At 46.0% G+C, this 19,267-nt stretch overlaps 1 protein-coding gene across 1 annotated transcript; it reads left to right on the top strand.

Annotated features, from left to right (window-relative positions):
• The first annotated feature begins 1,093 nt into the window (after positions 1-1,093).
• On the top strand, positions 1,094-19,232 carry RRP9 (ribosomal RNA processing 9, U3 small nucleolar RNA binding protein). Its single transcript, XM_044656925.1, has 15 exons — positions 1,094-1,181; positions 1,375-1,469; positions 11,870-11,979; positions 12,619-12,686; positions 12,773-12,814; positions 13,777-13,903; positions 14,180-14,304; positions 14,415-14,507; positions 14,795-14,895; positions 15,568-15,702; positions 15,841-15,903; positions 16,053-16,198; positions 18,648-18,727; positions 18,830-18,903; positions 19,065-19,232. Exons 1-15 carry the CDS (start codon positions 1,110-1,112, stop codon positions 19,156-19,158), a joined length of 1,425 nt encoding a protein of 474 aa, XP_044512860.1. The 5' UTR covers positions 1,094-1,109; the 3' UTR covers positions 19,159-19,232.
• The last annotated feature ends 35 nt before the right edge of the window (positions 19,233-19,267 follow it).

A 19,267-nucleotide genomic window follows, 5' to 3' on the forward strand; every position in this document is an offset into this window, starting at 1 on the left:
CCAGATGCTGAGGAGGCCAAGAGGAAAGGATAGAGTGCAGCTGGCCCCTCAATAATAGATTGACTCCATGGTTATTAACATGCCCTTTGGGCCAAGGAAAAGCCTTCAGAGACTGACACACCCCTTTTCATTGCTGCTTCCTGCCCTTAAGGGGGAAGAAGAGGGTGATTAGGGAACACTGAAATGTATGTATCTGCTGGGGAGGATGTTCTGCTCTGGAAGGGATGGCATCATTCCTAGGGCCTAGCTGGCACTGTCAATAACCTCAGACTCTGCAAAGCATCCTGGGGATCCCTATTGTCTGGTGGGCATTGCCCAGTCATCTCAGTGCCCAGCTGGCACTGTCAATAATCCCAGGCTTTTAGTGTCTGGTTAGTTCTGTCCCATCACCCTGGGGGTCCCTACTGTCTGATGAGCATTGCCTGGCCACCCTAGTGCCCAGTTGTCACTGTTAATAGTCCCAGACTCTCCCCGACACCCTGGGGGTTCCTACTCTGGCAGGCACTACCCGAGAACCCAGCGGGCACTGCCACGCCTAAACTACCCTCTCTGCGCCTGCTGGCTCCACATCAATCAATCCCAAGCTTCTTCTCCGGGCCTAGCTGGCACCATCATTCGTTTCTGGCGCTTCGGTGCCTAGGGGCTGCGACGGCTCATGCCGGGTCGCCAGGGCCCAATGGCTGCCGGCTCTTCCACCCCTATCAAGTCCCAGGCGCACCTACAAAGACCCTCGGGTGTGTCTCGGGCGCCCTCTAGAAGCCCCGGATGCACAGCACTCTCACTCCTCTCACTCCCCCTCCCAGTCCCTTTCTCTACCCATCGGGTAGCCAGCATGCGCAGTAACCACTGAAACAGGAAGCGGCCATACGAACTTCCTATTTCATCTCCCTCCATCTGCGATAAGACCCTCCCCTTAGAGGTGTGGCCACCCCTATTGACCTATGAGAGTTAGAAGGGCGTGCCCATGCCCGTAGCCGCTCCCTATGAGGGGAGAAGAGAGGCTCGGCCTGGAGGAAGGACCCTATCAGCGCGTAGGGGGCATGGTCCAGGCCTTCCCAGTCCGCCACCACGTGAGCTCAGCGCCGTCCAGGCTGCAGTGTGGAGTTAACATGTCTACTACTGTATCCTCGGGAAAGCTGGGGAAGCTGACAGGCTCGGGTGCAGGGAAGCGACGGCGGAAGGTAAGGCCGAGCACTTTTCTTCTCCTCAGCCGATGGGTCCAGCCCGGGCTCTTTCCTCCCCTCCTTTCCCCTGGGTCCTGATCCTGGGGCTCCTCTCTGTCTTGCTGGGGCCGGCCCGCCTCGCTGCCCCGTCCCGTCTGGGAGGTCCCAGAGGCGGGGCAGGGTCTCTCACCGGGACCCTTTCTTCTTGCAGCCCGATGTAGACGGGGAGCCAACCCGAACCAAAGTGGGCACCAAGAAGAGACCCAAGCTGAGCGAGGAGATTTCCAGCGACTCGGAGCCAGAGAGGTGTGTGGGCCGGGGGGCCCAGGGGGCGGGCTCCGGAGAGGCGACCTAAAGTCCCATGGGTCTGGTGGCCCCCATGCTTGGGAGACGCTCCTTCTTTCTCTCTGCTGGCTTCCCCAGCTTCCTTCCATTCTCGTCTATGCTCCACATACACCCCTTTCCCCCAGTTCCAGAATTCATAATAGCTAGCACTTATTTCTATGTAGCAGTTTAGAGGTTGCAAAGCGCTCTACAAGTGCTGGCTCATTAGAGCCTCATGTAAACTCGAGAGTTGGGTGCTCTTACTTATGAGGAAATGGGGGAGGCAGGCAGAGGTTCAGTGGTTGGCTTAGGATCACACAGGTAGTTTCTGAGGCAGGATTTGAACTCATCTTCCTGATGCTTGGGCTGGTGCTCTCTCTGGCTCCAGGGTTTGCAGAATTACTCTGTGTGTGTGTAATTTTCTTTGTACTTTTTGTTTACATTCAGTGTATGTGTATTATGTGTATGTTTATGTATATATATATAAAATTTTTCTTTGTACATGTTGTTTACCCCCTCGTTTAGGCTCCTTAAGGTCACAAACTATTTATTTTTTATCTTTGTTTCCCTAGCACCAGCTGGCCTCCATGGCTGACATCCATTAGGTACTTAATAAATGCTTGTTAAATTGAACACTAGTTTGGGAATGAACCATTGATGTCTTAATTGATAAATCTAATGACCTTTTGTGGATTTTCTCTTTCTTGACCTCTCTGTAACTTTTGTCGCTACTCCTGAATTGTCTCTTCTTTCTAGGTTTTTGTGACACTGCTCTCTCCTAGTGTTTTGTTTTTTTTAAACTCTTACCTTCTGTTTTAGAAGACTGTCAAGATCTAGGCAATTGGGGTTAAGTGACTTGCCCATGTCACACAGCTAGGAAGTGTGTGAGACCATATTTGAACCCAGATCCTCCCAACTCTCAGGCCCAGGACTTATCTACTGTGCTGCCTAGCTGCTCCTCTCTCTTAGTTCTCATCCTATTTTTCTCATTGCTCTTTCTAATCCTTCTTTACTGGATCTTCTTCCACCCCATAAGTGATTTCCCCCAAGGAAAAGGAAAGAGATCTTCTGGGAACTTTTCACTTCTCTCTATACTTTGTCTGTCATACTTGGTAATCTCTTTAGCGCCTATGAGTTCAGTTATCATCTCTGTGTAGATGAGCCTCAGAATTTTTTATCCAGCTTTGCCTGACCTCCAGTTTTTTGGACATCTCAAAATGGATGTGCCATAGACATCTCAAATTCAGCATATCCCCCCAAAACTTATTGTCTTTCCCCAAAACCCTCTTTTAAACTTTTCTATTAGTTTTAAAAAGAAAAAAAAAAACAACCCTTATCTTCTCTTTTGGAATCAGTACTATGTATTGGTTCCAAGGCAGAAGAGCAGTAAAGGCCAGGTAAAGGGGGCTAAGTGACTTGCCCAGGATCATACAGCTAGGAAGTATCTGAGGCCAAATTTTAACCCAGGACATCTCATCTCCAGAATTGGTTCCACTGAGCTCCTAGCTGCGCCCCCCACTCCCAAAAGTTGTTTTAATAGCACGACCATTTTCCATCTTCTAGACAACTAAACTTGCAACATTGGTGGCTTTCTTGGCCCCTCATTCTCATCCCACATATCCAGTCTCTTGACAAGTCTTTCCATTCTACCATCATAACATCTCTGGTATGGAAAGCTCTTCTTTCTACTTATACAGCTACTCTTCTAGTGCAGGCTCTCATTGCCCAATGTCTGGATTATTTGCAAAAGCTTTCTGGTTGGTCACTGTTTCAAGACTCTCCCAATGTCATTCTATCTTCTACATAGCTGAACTTTGTAAAATGCTGCAGATCTGACTATAGCAATCATGTTTTAGCCCCTCCCCATGTGATCTCTGAGATTAAATATAAAGTAAATATAAAATACTTAGGTTGGCTTTCAAAGCCCTTTGTGATCTGACTCCCACTTTTAACTTTACAAACCTCTACATATGATCCAGCAGCATCAACCTTTTTTTGCTGTTCCTCAAACATGACACTCCATCTCCTGACTCCATCCATGCCTTTTTTTTTTTTTAAGCCCCTTACCTTTTGTCTTAGAATCAAATACTAAGACATATTCCAAGGGCTGGGCAGTTAGGGTTAAGTGTCCTACTCAGGATCATCTAACTAGGAAGTATCTGAAGTCAGATTTGAATCCAGGTCCTCCCATCTCCAGACCTGGTGCTTTATTCACCAAGCTACTTAGATGCCTTTTCCGTGGCTATCTCCCAAGCCTGGATTTCTTCTGTCCTCACCTTCACTTCTTCAGGAGGTTTTTCCCTGTCCCTTCTGTAGCTTATTACTTTCTCTGAAATTATTTTCCTTTTACACTGTATGTATCTTGAAAGTGCAGTTTTTTGTGTATTGTATTTTTGTTTTTGTCATTAGAACATAACCTTTTTGAGGGCAGGTACTATGTTTTTACTCTTCTCTGTATCCTAGCACTTAGCATAGTCCTTGGCACATAACAAACACTTAGTAAATGTTTATTGACTGGCATTTCTGTTAAAAGAATGAACCAAATTCAATTCTTCATTTGTACAAAGGGGAAAATATGTCCCATAAAAGTGGAAATGACTTTCCCAAGATCAATCCAACAAGTTTCTGTTACGTTTCTATTCTGTGTTAGGTAATTGAGATATAGGCACAAAAATGAAACCATTTCTCCCCTCAAGGAGCTTACATTTACATTGGGGGGAGGAGGGGGATATAATTTATATATAAATAAGTAAATAAAAGACACATTCCTAAATACTCAAAGGGATCTGCCCTTTTGTAATGGAGACATTTCCTGAAACTGTGCATTTCAGTCATTCAAGCATTTATTAAATACCTACTATGTGCCAGGCACTGTACTGAGTGCTGGAGATACAAAGTACCAGCTATCCCTGCATTTAAAGAAGCTTACATTTTAATGAGGGAGATGTGTCTGTAGCTAGGCATTTATAAGCTATATATAGACTAGATGGACCTAAGTAACCTTAGAGAGAAAGATAGCCCATTCCTGCTTGCCAATCTTGTCTGACTTTTGTATATGGCTTCCCATCATGTTGCAGGCTTTCCTTGATTTCTTTTGATGTGAGGATAATAGTAGAACATTCAAGCAACCCAGTGAATGTCTCTTGCAAGAGACCAGCTCATCTTACCCATAAAATACAAAAGTATATACCAAGTGATATCCAAGGACAGGAGACTGGAGGAAGAATCTTAACAAGTAAAGGAATCAGGAGAAACCTTGTATAGGACATGACCTCTGATCTGAGCCTTTACAGAGAGTTAGGGATTCCAAAAGGTAGAGAGAAGGGCAGGAGAGCCTTTCAGGCATGGAAGACAATTTCTGTGAAGACACAGTGGGAAGGAACAGATACTATCTACATGAAACATGGGAATGTTGGGTACCTGAGGTGGAAAATGGTAAGTCTGACAAAATAGGGTGGAGTCAGATTGTGGAAGACTCTAAATACTGAACAAGGAAGTTTGTCTTTTAGTGTAAAGACAATAGGGAACCACACAAGGGTCTTGAGGATGGGAAGGACATGGTCAGAGTTTTATTATTATTTTTTTAATTTTTAACCCTTAACTTCTGGGTATTGGCTTATAGGTGGAAGAGTGGTAAGGGTGGGCAATGGGGGTCAAGTGATTTGCCCAGGGTCACACACAGCTGGGAAGTGTCTGAGGCCCGATTTGAACCTAGGACTTCCTGTCTCTAGGCCTGACTCTCAATCCACTGAGCTACCCAACTGCTCCCATGGTCAGAGTTTTAAGCATGGTTGGGTTTTAGAAATATTCATTTGGCAGTTTTGTAGAGAATGAATTTGAGAGAAATTGGAAGCAGGGAGACCTAGAGGCAATATGGTATAATGAATTAAGCTCTGAACTTGGAAGCAGGAAAACCTGAATTGAATTCTACTTCAGAAATAACTTGCTGGCTCTGTGATTTGGGGCTATAGAGTTAAATTCTCTACTTTTTAGTTTGATTAAATTTCCTTTTTTTTTCCTTCCAGCTCTGAATCTGTGATCCTTTGGTCCATTTTGGGAGAGGCTTTTGTAATGGACCTGGCAAGAGAAAATGAGGGCTTATATCAGGGTGGTACCCATGTCATTTGAGGACAGTGGACAGTTGTAAGGGACATTGTGGAGGTAGAATCAAATAAGACTGCCAAGTGACCTAATATGGGGGTGGGCAAGAGTGAAGGATTAAGAAAGATTAGGAGTTTGGGATCCTAATTGACTGAAGGGGTCATGGAACCATAAAATCTTAAAGGTAAGAAGGGACCTCAGCATCAGTCTCTTCCAGTGCATGCTCTAAAAGGAAACTTAGGGGGCAGCTGGGTAGCTCAGTGGATTGAGAGCCAGGTCTAGAGACGGGAGATCCTAGGTTCAAATCTGGCCTCAGACACTTCCTAGCTGTGTGACTCTGGGCAAATCACTTCACCCTCATTGCCTAGCCCTTACCACTCTTCTGCCTTGGAGCCAATGCATAGTATTGACTCCAAGACGGAAGGTAAGGGTCTAAAAAAAATAAAAATAAAAGGAAACTTAATATATGTTATAATACGTAATATTACAGTAGCATGACATTAGTATAATATTAATATGATTCAGTATTATATATCATAATATACCAAATGGCTGATCATCTAGCCCAATGGTTCCCAAACTTTTTTGGCCTACTGACCCCTTTCCAGAAAAAATATTACTTAGCCCCTTGGAAATTAATTTCTTTAAAATTTTAATAGCAATTAATAGGAAAGATAAATGCACCTGTGGCCATCACTGCCTCTCCTGGATCGCTGCAGCACCCACCAGGGGGCAGTGGCACCCACTTTGGGAATCACTAGTGGATCTAGCCTTTCCTGAAGATCTCCAGTGAAGGGAAACCCACCCCTTTATGAGACAGCCCATTTCACTTTTGAATAGCTCTGATTATTAGTAAGTTTTTCCTTAAATTTAGCTCTTTACAATTTACAACCATTATTTGTGGGTCTGTCCTCAAGAACCAAATAGAAAAAGTCTTGTCCCTTTTCCATATGATAGTCTTTCATGTAGTTGAAGGTAATGCCTCATATCTCCTCTGACTCTTTTGTAGATTAAATACTTTCAGTTCTTTCACCTATTCCTTCTATAGGAAATAGACTCAGTCCCCTTCAGTGTTCTGGCCTCCCTCTTCTGGATACTCTTCAGCTTCCCAGTGTCTTTAACATGGTGTCCAGAATTGAATATAGGGAAGAAGATAGGAACTTAGCACTTAAGTGCTTACCATATGCTAAGCATTATCTCATTCAATCCTTGTAACTCTGAGAGGAAGGTGCTGTTATTATTTCTGCTTTTTACTTGAGGAAATCAAGGCAGACGTTGCCCAGGATCACACAGGTAGTGTCCAAGATTGAATGTGAACTCGTGTACCTAATTTCATGTGAACTCGTGTACCTAATTTCAGGTCCAGAGCTCTATCCACTGCACCACCTACCTCCCTTATAATGCTCCAGAGTGTGATCTGACCAGGGGCCCAAGTATAGAGGAATTTCACCTTCTTGTTCCCAGAAGTTGTATCCCTATTAATGCAGCAGTATTAGCATTTTTGGCTGCCACATGACATTGCTGATTCATTTTGAGTTTGCAGTCATTCAATTAATTAACAAACATTTATTAAGTGCCTACTGTGTGTGCTAGGTGCCAGCAATGCAATGACCAGCATGAAACATGCCTGCTGTTTGTAATAAAGGTCCTCTCCAATTAACGGGTCAGATTGCTCAAAGGGATTAAAACAGCTGGAAGGAGACCCAGTTTTCTGAGGGGGTCTCCAAGTGGGGTCAGAATTATAAAATTAGACAACAATAGGAAAAGAACAAGTGAATGGCACAGGCAGGAGCAAGATCTCTGTTGCTAACACTTCTGATCACAGAGTTATGGAACAGTTTGTCTTTGCCGAGAAAGGAGAGAAAACCAGATCTGTACACGCTAATGAAGGGCAACTTACAAAGATGGAAGCACTTTTGCAAAGCTCAATTTTACAATGTCAAGTCTTAAAGGAGTTGTTTTTTTTTTAATCAACTTACAAAAATATAGGGAAGGGGAGACATGGTTAGCAGTTTGAAAGAGATCTGGTACTATCCTCAGGGCTGATACCCTTCCTCTCCCACCCTCTCAGTAGAGGACCCCACCTCCTACTTTACTGAAAAAATAGAAGCCATTCACCAGGAGGCTCCTCTTCCCCTTTTCAACTCCATCAGGATATAGGGCCAAGCATAGACCCCTGGGACTCTCCCCTAGAGACCTACCAATATGACTTTGAATTGTTAATAACTACCCTTTGGATCTGGGTTTGTACTATAGCATTTCTCAATCTCATTAGTTTAGTAACCTCATGATAAAAGGAAATAAGGTTAGCCTGGAATGACTTGTGCCAGTTCTTGGTAAATCCCTCTTTTTTTCCTAAGTGTTGATGAAATCTTTTTTTTTTCCATGTTCCATTCTGGAATTTCCTAGGAAGCCAAGTCTCAAGTCTAAATCCGAATCTGAGTCTCATTGTTTGAAAACTATTTTCTACTCTTTTGAAAATTTAGGACATTTACCCTTCTTTAGGCCTTTAGTATTTTTCCCATTCTCCATTATCTTTCAGATTATCATTGACAGTTGGCTCAGAAATCACATCTTACCAGTTCTGTCAGTATCCAAGAGTGGAATTCATCTAGGTCAGAGAGCTTGAATTCATCACGAGCAGCTAGATTCTCTTTTATTCTACCATTATTTGTCTGGGGTGTCACCTTCCTGTTAACTGTTTTCGCTCTGTTGTTTCCAGTGGGAAAGTTCTCCTTATTAGAGAAAATGGGAAGGAAAATAAGAGGTGTTGTCAGTTACTATCCCATGTGCTCCAACAGGAGAACCATCTATCTCATTTAGTCTGCCTTCCTCCACTGCCCCCATGGAGGTTTAAAAAACTTATTGTCCTCAGCTTCCTTGCCAGTCTCAGCCCATTTAGAGCCCAAGCACTTGTGGCACTATCGTGATAGGACCGTGCTGTCACACTCTTTTATTCATTCCCTATACACAGCCTTTTTTTTTTTTTTAAACCCTTGTACTTCGATGTATTGTCTCATAGGTGGAAGAGTGGTAAGGGTGGGCAATGGGGGTCAAGTGACTTGCCCAGGGTCACACAGCTGGGAAGTGGCTGAGGCCGGGTTTGAACCTAGGACCTCCTGTCTCTAGGCCTGACTCTCACTCCACTGAGCTACCCAGCTGCCCCTGGGTATCAACAAATACACAGCCTTTTTAAAAAGGAAGTTTTTGTTGATATCTTTTATTTTTTATATCACCTTTACTTCCTACTGTATTCCTCATCTTTCCAGAAAGGCATCTGTTGTAATGACAAATAAAATAGAGGAGGGATGGGAGCATCTGGGTGGCTCGGTGGATTGAGAACCAGGCCTAGAAATGGGAGGTCCTAGGTTCAAATCTGGTTTTAGACACTTCCTAGCTGTGTGACTCTGGGCAAGTCACTTACCCCCATTGCCTAGCCCTTACCACTCTTCTGCCTTGGAACCAATATACAGTATTGATTCTAAGATGGAAGGTAAGGATTAAAAAAAAAATGGAGGAGGGAAATTCAGCCAAACATACTGAAAAAGTCAGATGTTTTATACAACATTTCAAACCTATTGGCTCCCTATTTCTGCTAAGAAATGGGGAGAAGTACCTTCTCATAGCTCTTCTTTGGGACCAAGCTTGGTCATTGTAGACTGGCAGGGTCCAGTTTGGAATGTTAATTTCATGAGTCATATGGGCCACCTGTTTTTGTCTAGCCTGGGAGGTAAGAATGGCTTTTACATTTTGGAATAAGGTTTTATTGGCTTTTAAAATGTAGAAGCAATTCTTCGCTCATAGGCAGCTGACTGGTTGCAGTTTGTCAACCCCTGGTTACTGTTCTTTTGTAATTGTATATGTTACATTACAGGTTCTACTTATTTCACATTACATTGGTTCTCTGTACAACTTTTTAAAATCCTTAGTTGGTTGGTGAGTTCCCTGTACATCCATATTGATCTCCTAAGACAAGTCCCATTTTTCCCCTCATTAAAATTGTTATTCTCCGTCTTCAGAATTTCTTTCTTGAAAGTTTCCCATTTCTCCTGGGCTGACATTCCCTGCAGAATTTTAGTCCATTGAACCCTTTGAAATCTGCTGTCACAAATTTAAGGTTCTAGCATTTAGCATAGTACCTGGTATATAGCAGGGGCTTAGAAATGTTTCTTGACTAACCATAGCCAGCTTTCCTCTTCTCTGTTCAAATTCTAGGAAGGTGAGTTCCTCCTAAGGCCCCAGTCATTTTCACCTCAGCAACCAGTCCTTCCTTATTAATAAAAATCAACTCTGGTATAGAATTTCTCTTAATTGGTTCTTTCACTTTCTTGAAGGATGAAATTATTGTCATTAGCAATGTTCTCTGTCTGCTAATATTTATGTAAAGAAGTTTGGGATCCTTTTATGTTTTAGTACTCATACTTCTAATTTTAGAAGACTCTTGGTTGATTTATGTGCTTATAAATTTTTCTTTCTTCTGTCTCCCTCACTTTTGGACTTTCCCTCCCTTTTTCTTTCTTTCTTTTTTTTTTTTTTAACCCTTACTTTTTGTTTTAGAATCAATACTATATATTGGTTCCAAGGCAGAAGAATGGTAAGGGCTAGGCAGTGAGATTAAAATGACTTTCCCAGGGTTGCATAGCTAGGAAATGTCTGAGGCCAGAATCAAATCCAGGACCATCTATCTCTAAGCCTGACTCTTTATCAGTGCCTATCTGCCCCACATTGCCTCCCCTTTGATGATGGGTTGCACCCAAGTGCTAGACTTCAAAGGGAATTTACTCTTCACTGCTCCCTGCCCCAAGTAGTTTGAAGGGGGTAAGGGCAGTGGAGAATATAAGATTGATCCTAGTCCCCTTTCCGCTGTACAACAACCATTTAAAGCTGACCCTCTGCCCCAGTTATGGTTGGGGGCAGATTAAGCCTTGGAGTTTTGTACTCTAGGGACTGCCCCAGGCAGAAAGAAACCTGATGTGACTAGAGGCAGTGAGTTTCTGTAACTTATTGCGATTGGGCTGCGGGCTAGATAGGTAAGGTACACTGCAGCAAGAGCATGGTCTCTATGTCTCTCAAGTCCAAGTCCAAGTTTATGCATTTCATGGTTTTGTAGTGGCTGTTAAGGGAAAAGTACTGAGTGAACACTTTAAAAATGAAGAGTTCTGATTCCAGAGTTAATTCATAAGGCTGCTTCCTTGTTGGGGGTTTTGCCTTCTTTTTTTGTAGATACAATCTAATTCCACTCTTACCCCTGACACATAATTGTTCTTTTGGGGAGTTTTTGAGAGTTTTTGTAGTTTGGAGTAAATCTCTGGTGGCGAACCTATGGCATGCATGCCAGAGGAGGCACTCAGCCATCTCTGTGGGTACATGTACCATTGCCCTTGCCCCAGAACAGAGTTTGCCAGAGTTCATTACTATGAAAGCTAGAGGGACACAGGGCTGGGCTGCTTCCTTCCCCCTCTGCCCAATAGCCAAATGGGAGCAATTCTGGGATAAGGTTGGGGAGAGGGCTGGCTCACATGCCTTATGAGGGTTGCAGCTTCATTTGCAGTGGGATCTTCATCTCTGTGCAGTGTGGTTTTAGGAGGACACGGGTAAATTGCAGAATGGCCAGAGGAGGGCAATAAGCATGATGACAAGGCCTGAGACTATAACACATGAGGGTTGGTTGAAGGAGCTGTGTAGTAGCCTCTGAATTGGTCTCTCAGCATCTCATCTGCCGCCAAGTCTATCTTTTTTTTTTTTTTTAAACCCTTACTTAAAATACTGTGTATTGGCTCCAAGGCAGAAGAGTGGTAAGGACTAGGCAATGGGGGTCAAGTGACTTGCCCAGGGTCACACAGCTGGGAAGTGTCTGAGGCCAAATTTGAACCTAGGACCTCCTGTCTCTAGTCCTGGCTCTCAATCCACTGAGCTACCCAGCTGGGCACCCATCTCCCCTTCCCCCCCAATCTATATCTTGAAGCACAGCTCCCACCATATTACTTGCCTGCTGGAGAAGTTTTAGTGTTGTTAGAGCTGTCAGGATACTTAGTGTTATTTTGTGTGTTTCGTATAATTTTGCCATGCACATGCTGTTTACCTCCAGTAGAAAAGAAGCTCCCTGAGAACCTAAGCTCCTTGTACAGTGCCTAGAAGAGACTCTTTGTAAATGGTTTTGGAATCTGTGGTGCTCAGCCCGTCTCTGCCTATAGCTGCCTATGAGTGTGTTGGCTGTAGCAGTAGCTTTGCCTGGAGTGAGAGGCAGATCTCTTCACCTGCATTCTGTCCTCTGTCCCCAGCCCTGAGGACACAAGAAAGAAAGAAGAGGAAGATGAGGAGCTGGAAGAGACTGCCCAGGAGAAGAAGCTCCGGCTAGCCAAGCTCTACTTAGAACAGTTGAGGCAGCAAGGTAAGACCATGTGATGGGGAGCCTGGGTCCTCTTCCTGCCTTGGGGGAAAGCCATCTTCTGCCTTCTCTGGGCTTCACTAGGACACTTGGAACTGTAGGCATTTTCCTAGGTATTGCTGCCTTTAGGCTTCTGGGGTGAGGAAGCCTGCATGAGGCTCTGGGAGCCACCTGCCTTCCCCCCCACAACATCATTCTCCTCTCTTTTTCTGTCTCCACCCCCTGCCATCTTCTATACTTCCTTAGGTGGCTGGGCCAGGACCACCTGGTGGGTGATTGATACCTGTGCTGGCATTTAGCCTGGCAGGGAGGCAGCCTAAATCCCCGAGTTAACTTCTTTGTGAGGTAGAGATGGGAAGATTTTAATAGGCCTCCTGAAGGGCAGAAACCCCAGGGGCCTGTAGCTATATAAACAGACTGAAGCTATGAAGTGGCTTTGGACAGGATTGGGGACAGCCTGTATATCCACAAGAAGAGATGGGCCCTGGGAGAATGGGGGGAACCTGTGGCAAGTGTCTGGGCCCTGCCCTTCTCCATAGGCAGATTTTGGGTTGAGAATAAATATACTATTGTGGATTCATTCCCTGCCTGTGTTGAGTGCCTTGGCTGTGGCTTACTTGGTCTGTGTTCTTTTCTGATCAGAGGAAGAAAAAGCCGAAGAAGAGGCCTTTGGCGATGACCAAGTGGCTGGGCGGCTAAAGGAGGATGTGGTAAGTGGAGGATGAACTTGATGGGTGGGTCTATCCTCTGCCTATGGGGCTCCAGAGAGTATCATCTTTCTTCTTCTTCCCCATAGCTTGAGCAAAGGGGTCGACTTCAGAAGCTGGTGGCAAAGGAGGTGAGTCGGGGGATTGCAGTGAGGGGTGGGTGGATGTTCTTGGGCACTTCTCCCTTCTGAACTTCAATTTCCTTATCCATTAAATGGGGGTGATGTTTGCACTACCCACCTCCTCGTGTTATGGTGGAGGGAAATGCTTTGTAACCTTTAAAGAGCTAAATTGTGAGGTAGTCATTAGTCCTGACTCCACCATGACTATAATCCAACTTGGAATAAATTCCTCCTCATTCTCTGGGCCTCTTTTCTCATCTGCAAAGCAGGAGTTGATATTCTCTTGTGTGACTTACTGAAGGTTCCACAGCTAATAAGTATCCATGCTTCAGACCCAGGTATCCTGGTTCTGAGTCATGTCCTCTAACCACTGTCCCATCCTCTCTTGAACCCTGGAGAAACCTGCCGAGCTAAAGTACTTCTATTTTAAAAACTGTTTTTGCAACAATGGAACATAACCTTCTCTTTCTCTCTGGGAACTTAGTGACAACAAGGTGTTCTGATTTTCTATGCACAGGAAGGTGTTGCTAACCTTTAGAAACCAGCTCAACCTAAAGTATCCTTCAGAGATCCTTAAGTGCCTTGTTTTTCTCAAAGTGTTTGCCTTATTCCTTGCTTCTGCAACCAAAAGCTGTCCCAGTTTTGATATTCTGGACCTAATAGATAGACATCCTGTCCCCTCACATGTGAAGCTTTCTTTTCCTCACTTACTGATATACAAACAGATACTTTGAGCACTAAAAAGACCACAAGAGCCTCTAGTTGTTACTGTCTGATAAAACTTGGAGCAATCTGACCTACTTAGCAGAGGAGAGGTCTTTATTTCTTTGCTGCCTTTGCAGACCTGGATATGGTTTCCATTTCAGCTAGAAGTGGAGAATGAGGCATAAGGTTTTTGGGAGCTTTGGAACTCCTGTGGAGTTTATTAATTCCACCTAGCCTCAGCTGACAAGGTCCCCTATCCTTGGCAGATCCAGGCCCCAGTGGCTGCAGACATCCGGGTGCTTCGGGGCCACCAGCTGTCCATCACATGCCTGGTCATCACCCCTGACAACTCAGCCATCTTCTCTGGAGCCAAAGACTGCACTATTATCAAATGTGAGTGACCAGGGAGGCCCCCTGTGCACAGGAGACCAGGCCATCTTTCTTCCTCCCTTCTCCTCCCCACTCAGTTGGCAGAATATGGGAAGAACCTTTTCCTCTACAACTGGGGCCATTCAAGTGGGTGGGAAGATCTGGAAGATGAGACTTTTGGGTCCATTCTCATTTCTGCTCCTTGGCTTTCTCTTCTGTCTGCCATCAAAAGAGGGCCACCGGCCAGGCTCAGCCCCTCAGCAGTGCTCTCTTCTTACATCTTCTTCTCTACTACTACAGGGAGTGTAGAGAGTGGGAAGAAGCTGCATCAGATTCAAAGAGTGAAGAAGGGAACCGAGGGCCAGCCAGCCGGGCACACTGACCACATCCTCTGCATGGCCATTTCCTCAGATGGCAAATACTTGGTAAGGCAACGCAGTGGATGGGTAGACCTGCTGGAAGCTTTAGAGACAGGGAGAGCAGACAGGGGGCCTAGGCCTCAGGGACTCCTAGAATTGAATTCTTGTTCCCCTAGGCCACAGGAGACAAGAGTAAACTCATCCTGATCTGGGCGGTAGATACCTGCAAGCACCTCTTTACCTTCACAGGACACCGGGATGCAGTGTCGGTAAGAGGGTGGGGAATGGGGGAGAAAGGCTTAGGAGGGCCCCATCTCCCCTAAACTTGGTTGGGGGGGCGGGGGGGAGAGGCTTGTTCTAGAATCTTCCAGCTGGACATAGGATTTATGAGGTCATTAAGGCCATCCTCCTGCCTTGGACAGGGCCAGTACCCCTATTAATGACATGAACTTAACCTTAGTAAAGTCTTTCCTAGTTTGTCTAACCTTTTCTCTGCAGTTCTGGGCCCTTAGGCCCTGGCTGCCCTAACACTCGACTCTCTCTGTGCCTTATATAGGGCCTGGCATTTCGGAAGGGCACACACCAGCTGTACAGCACATCCCACGACCGCTCTGTGAAGGTGTGGAATGTGGCCGAGAATGCCTACATAGAGACCCTGTGAGTGGGAGATCTGGCAGTCTGGAACAGTGCTTACTGTGGGGTTGTCCATGCTGGGTCTGCAGTGGGAGGTGGACATCCTTAGCCTGCCTTTCAATGCCCTTGTTGTTTGACCCCCACCTTCGCCTCTAGCCTTATCTTGACACAGGTCAATCACGGCATCATTACATGTAAAGGCAAGAGGGCTTTAAAGATCTTCATTTGGTAGAGGAGAAATCTATAGCCCAGGGAGAGGCAGTTTCTAAGATGTTGAGCTAGAAAGGACCTTAAAGATCATTCTCTAATTTTATAGAGGGAGAGGCTAGAGGGGCTGTGAATTTCCCAAGAGCACAAAGATGCACTCCTAGAACCCCTCTCAGCCTCTTGCTCCTCAGCATCTTGTTTCACTTCTTTCCTGCATGTGTCTTGGCTCGCTTGCTAGACTAAGCTTCCTGAGGACAATAGTGGATTCTGATTCAAGACAAGGCTTAGCCCACAGGAGAGAAGCTAGGGTCATAGGACTAGAGCTGGAAGCAGGCTTACAGAGAAGGGACTTGTCCAAGAGCATAGAGCCAGTGAGTGGCTGAGCTAGGCTTCACACTTGGACCTTCTTACTAGACAGGGGGCTGCTCAGGATGCTCCATACTGTGGATGCTGCTTTGGGGCTGATGCAGTCTTTTCTCTTTGCCCCAGTTTTGGCCACCAGGATGCTGTGATGGCCCTGGATGGACTGAGCCGGGAGAGCTGTGTGACAGCAGGTGGCCGTGATGGCACTGTCCGTGTCTGGAAGATTCCAGAGGAGTCGCAATTGGTCTTCTATGGCCACCAGTAAGTGGGTGGGAACAAGCAAGGTCATGTACATCATACCCATCCCCCCAAAATCAGGCAGCACCTAGGGAGGGACTCTGGGTTCTTCTGGGCAGGGGATGGTATGGCTTTCCTCTCAAACTCTGTTTCTTCTTTCAGGGGCTCCATTGACTGCATCCAGCTTATCAATGAGGAACACATGCTATCTGGATCAGAGGATGGGTAAAGGTTTCCCCAGCAGCCATATTTCCCCCAAAGCCCCCAAAACTGTATGCCCAGATGCCCTCTCCCTCTCCCATTCACCCTTACTTTAGCCCTCTTTGTCCCTTCCGTTCTTCCCACTAACAATTCCGTAATTGCTGTGCCTAAAGCTCGTTGGCTCTGTGGGGCCTCTCCAAGAAGCGGCCTCTCACTGTGCAACAAAAAGCCCATGGGATGCGTGGAGAAGAAGGCTTGGAACAGCCATACTGGGTGTCATCAGTGACAGCACTGCTCAACACAGACCTCGTGGCCTCAGGTTGGTTTGAATCCTTGACTACCCTGTGGGGATTTCTCTTCTCTTTGGGGCAGGGTTAGGGCAAGTGACCTTGTGGGCTAGGCTGATGGCCCCAACTTGCTCCAGTTTTTGTTTCATTTTAGTTGAGATTTGAAAAAATGCTTTTTTTCCTGGAGCTAATAATACCAGATATAATAGTGCCCCTTGTCTCAATCCCTTCAAGGTTTACAAAGCACTTTTCCTCAGGACAGCCCCATGAGGAATGAATAACCTCACACAATTTAAGCGACTCCCCCCTGCTGCCCCACAGTCTTCTAGCTCTCCTCAGCTCAATCTGAGAACCTCTGGTTATATCATCAGACCGGAAAGGCAAGACCTTTGTCTGAGTAGGAATTCTTAACAAGCTCCCTAGTAAAAAACAAGTGACTACCAGCCTCTGTCTGAAGAAGATAAGATGCCTACTCCTTGCCCCCAGGAAATGGAGAACTCATTCCATCTGGAAGCAGCCCTAGCAACAGTGGACAGCTCTGAGGGTCACAGAGATTTTCTCATGTAAATCTGCCTTTCTGCAATTTTTCCCCAGTGCTCCTAGTATAGGGGTCAGGTAGAACAAACCTGATCCCTCTTTCTCCTGGGAGCCCTTCACGTATTCCAAAACAAATGCAAATAAGCCCTGTCCAGCTCATTCACCCTGTGCTCAGTCTGGTTTCTAGCCTTCTCACCTCCTGGTCACTTCCTTTGTACTATTGTTAGCTTTTCTCTACCTATCCTAGAATCTGACACTTTGGACTGCTCATAAGCATGCTGTGACCACAGCAGAGGATGGGAAGATTCTCATTTCCTCTGCTTTGGTCATGAAATTCTTTTTCTACAGCTTGAGCCCTTCCAGGGCCCTTGTCTGGTTCCTAGTAGGCTCTGCTCCTCCTAATGTGGCCCCCAAGATTGACCCTATGGGTTCAGGCCATCCTCATCTGATGAGGGCCCTGCTTCTGGAAAATCCTCTGGTTCCCTGTGTCTTAGTTCAGGGGCCTCCTCTTTTCTTCTGATGAGTCCAAGCCTAGACTCACCCCAGGAAAGGCTACCATTTCTTGTAGAAATGAATAGCAACACCGTGGAACTGGTTAGCCACCATCTCCTTTGATCCTCTTTATGGCTCTTTGAGGAAGGCAGGAGTTGGGAAACTGAGGTTCTCAGTGCACTAGCTCTGGCACTAGAAAGTTGTGGGATGTTTAGGCAAGGTAGTCACCTCCCCGGTGCCTTGGTTTCCTCTTCTGAAAAGTGTTCCTTCTAGTGCTAAGATTTTGAGTCTGATCCAAGTATCATTAGGTTTTGTTTGTTTGGGTTTTTTTGCAAATGAGGAAACCTAGGCTTCTGGAAATCAGTCCTTGGCCCAGGAGGAATGACACCAAGCTGGTCTCCATTCAGGTCTGTCCATTAAATCCTGAGAGGTCATAAAGTCCAGAATTTCTAGTGAAAGGTGGATAGTTCAGCCCCCTCTTTTGTTACACAGGAGGGGACTGAGCAAGCCCCAGAGAAATGAAAAGAATGACCTGGAGAAATATGGTTTAGTCTTTGGAGTAATTAGTATCTTCTCAACCAGTTTTGAACTCATTTAAATACATTACCATCCTTTGGCAATGCTGAGATTTGAACCAGTTTCCTGACTCTCAAGTCCTACATTCTCTCCCCTCCATGATGTTCCCTATACTCAGTATAGGACCCTTGTGCTCTGGGTAGTTACAGAAATAAGATAACCAGTCTGGGAAGGAGATAGGGTGCACGCCTGGCTTCCTCTGATCGCAATCAGTCTGTGACGAGTGCTAAGAGACCAGAGGAGGGAAAAGTTCACTTTCAGCCTGAGTGGTCAGGAAAGGCTTATTTATGGAAGGTAGAGACTTAGCTTTGGAAGGGCCCTTAAAGCATCCAATGGGTGCACAGCCTTCCAGACCATGCTGCTGGCCAATAAAATGTTTAAATCAAAGTCCTGAGATCACAGTTGGGCTTTTTGCTGCCACTGAAGGGGGCTTTTGTATGTGTGTCTGTGTGTGTTGAGGGTAGGGGGTTGGCACAGATTAAATTTGGTCGAGTGATTAAACTTAGCCAGAGTGTAGAATTATTGTTGGGGACATAGAGGGAGGGGCAGACAGGCTTTCACTGATGGAGGTAATGATTGAAGAACCCCCTCACTCCTCCCCCCCAATCCAGGCAGATGGTAATTATTCTGTACCTCCAATCTTCAGAGAATTAGTGCCTGGTACAGTGTTGGGCAGGACTTGCTGATGCTGAGATCAGCTCTCCCCAAGGCCTTCTTGGTCACAGGGGATTAGTACGAAGTCTCTGCCTTGAAAAAGAAGTGTTGAGGTGTCTCAGGCTCCTGAGGCACAAGGAAAAGTAGAGGGATAGATGCCCTGGGCTTCCTTTGGCTATCCTGCCTCACCAGTTTCTGTGTTTTCTTCCTTCCCAACCCCAGGATCTCACAGCTCCTTTGTGCGACTCTGGCAATGTGCAGAGGGTTTCCGGAAGCTGGAACCACTCTGGGACATCCCTCTGGTAAGGAGTGGTCTGGGGAGTGGGGGAGGGAGGGCAAGCCTTGGACTGGTGGAGAGACGATATTCTGGTTCCTATTTACCCACTCTTCTTCCCATCCTTTAGGTTGGCTTCATCAACAGCCTCAAATTCTCCAGTACTGGAGACTTCCTGGTGGCGGGTGTTGGGAAGGAACACAGGTACACTAGAAGGTGTTAGGGAGCCCCCTTAACCAGTCCCACCTTTACTCTGGGCCAGGAAATGGGAGGGACCAGAGCTGGGAAAGTAGAGGGAAGTGGGATGGGAACAAGACGGGGAAGGCCTCAGAGCCTCAGCTCTTTGTTCCTCTCTCTTCCCACAGGTTAGGACGCTGGTGGCAAGTCAAAGATGCCAAGAACTCGGTCTGCATCATCCCTTTGCGGAGGGTTCCTCCTGCCCCCGCTGCTGGCTCCTAACTTGCCTTCTTCAGAAATGCTCCCTTGTTTATTTAACTCTTTTCCCTGCCCTCACCTTTTGTATTAAAGCCGTTGGTCAGTCCAAGCTTCGTCTGCCTGTGGCTTCTTG

This window comes from Gracilinanus agilis, chromosome 1, assembly GCF_016433145.1.
Source record: "Gracilinanus agilis isolate LMUSP501 chromosome 1, AgileGrace, whole genome shotgun sequence".
NCBI lineage: Eukaryota > Metazoa > Chordata > Mammalia > Didelphimorphia > Didelphidae > Gracilinanus > Gracilinanus agilis.